At 46.2% G+C, this 1,225-nt stretch overlaps 1 protein-coding gene across 1 annotated transcript; it reads right to left on the bottom strand.

The window, feature by feature from the left end:
* Positions 1-204: 204 nt before the first annotated feature.
* LOC135400402 (uncharacterized) lies at positions 205-822 on the bottom strand. The gene has a single exon (XM_064632244.1). The coding sequence runs from the start codon at positions 820-822 to the stop codon at positions 205-207; it is 618 nt and encodes a 205-aa protein (XP_064488314.1).
* Positions 823-1,225: the final 403 nt, after the last annotated feature.

The raw sequence follows: 1,225 nt of genomic DNA, 5'->3' as shown, positions 1-1,225 counted from the left end.
CGAAAGAAACCTCGATTTTCTCATCTTGCCTTACGTATCCGATATTTAAAAAATCATTGCTTATGCTGAGATCCATCACACCGACCATATAGCGAATCGAGAGCTGAAGCGGACTATCGAAAGCAACCGTGAAGGCGTTGAGTTTATTCGACGGAAACTTCTCCATGCTGGCATTCGACAGGAGGTGAACGTAGATGCTTGACGTCATTTCCCAATCTTGACCACGTCGCTGCTCGGAACCCAACTGTCATGTTCTTTGTTGCAACCGAACCAGCGAACGAAGGAGAAGCTCTTACCGTTCACTTTCTTCCTTCTCAGCACTCTCGTTACTGACCAAGGCTGATTGGCGTCCGGGATTACGACAAGTACCTCCTCTGGGTAGAAAGATCCGTCCACTTCCTTACCCCAATAATCTTCCAGGTGCACGACGGGAGGCGAGGTGTCTCTCAGACGGGAGACGGAGAAAATCTGAGGCGACCAACTCCCTTCCGAGCTCTTATGAAAACATTTTCTGTGTAGTAGGGCCCTCTCTTTATCCCCCACTTTATCCCCCACTTTGAGCTTCTTTTTCACGGAGGGCACGACGGGCTTCCCATTTATCTTATTGAACAGCCCCAGTTCGTTTTCGGGCGTGACTTCGAACGGGCTGATGCCCAAAGTCCTGTGTTTGGTGTTTTTGTAGTCACGAACAATCTCTGGAAGCGCGGAAACGAAGTGGTATTTTCCGGTTACTCTAAACCAAGAGAATATTCTGTCGCGTAAAGTGTGTATAACCCGTTCTGCCTGCGATGCCTTGATTACGGGAGAGAGGGTGGAATACATGTGGACCTTCTTTTGTGTCAGGTACTCCTTGATTATCTTGTTCTAAAATTCCCCTCCTGTGTCGCATTTATTAACAGAAAAACATAGGGATATCTGAACGTGCGTTCTCAATATGCCGAACCTTCTCTCTCTCTCTTTTTCTGTGTGCTTTGCTTATGGCCCACCTTGTTTGCATCATATTGCGCACCTTTGCAAAGCAGTTTAGAACACACCAACGAGTGGTGTTCCAAATTGCAAATCAATTTGAACACCGACAAAATTGTATGTATGCTGTTTTATGTAAAACAAAGCCTTTGCCAACATCATAGTACTTGCAAGGGAACTTAGTACGAATATCTTCGGGTTGCCGTCCCGTCCCATTTTAGATGGAATTTTCACGTGCGCTTAATAGCCATTACAGTCA

The sequence above is a fragment of the Ornithodoros turicata genome, chromosome 7 (genome assembly GCF_037126465.1).
Source record: "Ornithodoros turicata isolate Travis chromosome 7, ASM3712646v1, whole genome shotgun sequence".
Classification (NCBI taxonomy): Eukaryota; Metazoa; Arthropoda; class Arachnida; order Ixodida; family Argasidae; genus Ornithodoros; species Ornithodoros turicata.
The sequence above is the reverse complement of the archived record's forward strand: the minus strand, read 5'-3'. Positions and strand labels throughout refer to the sequence as shown.

Excerpts from the sequence above, each read along its gene's own strand:
- LOC135400402 (XM_064632244.1), bottom strand. The coding sequence starts at position 822 with ATGTATTCCACCCTCTCTCCCGTAATCAAGGCATCGCAGGCAGAACGG.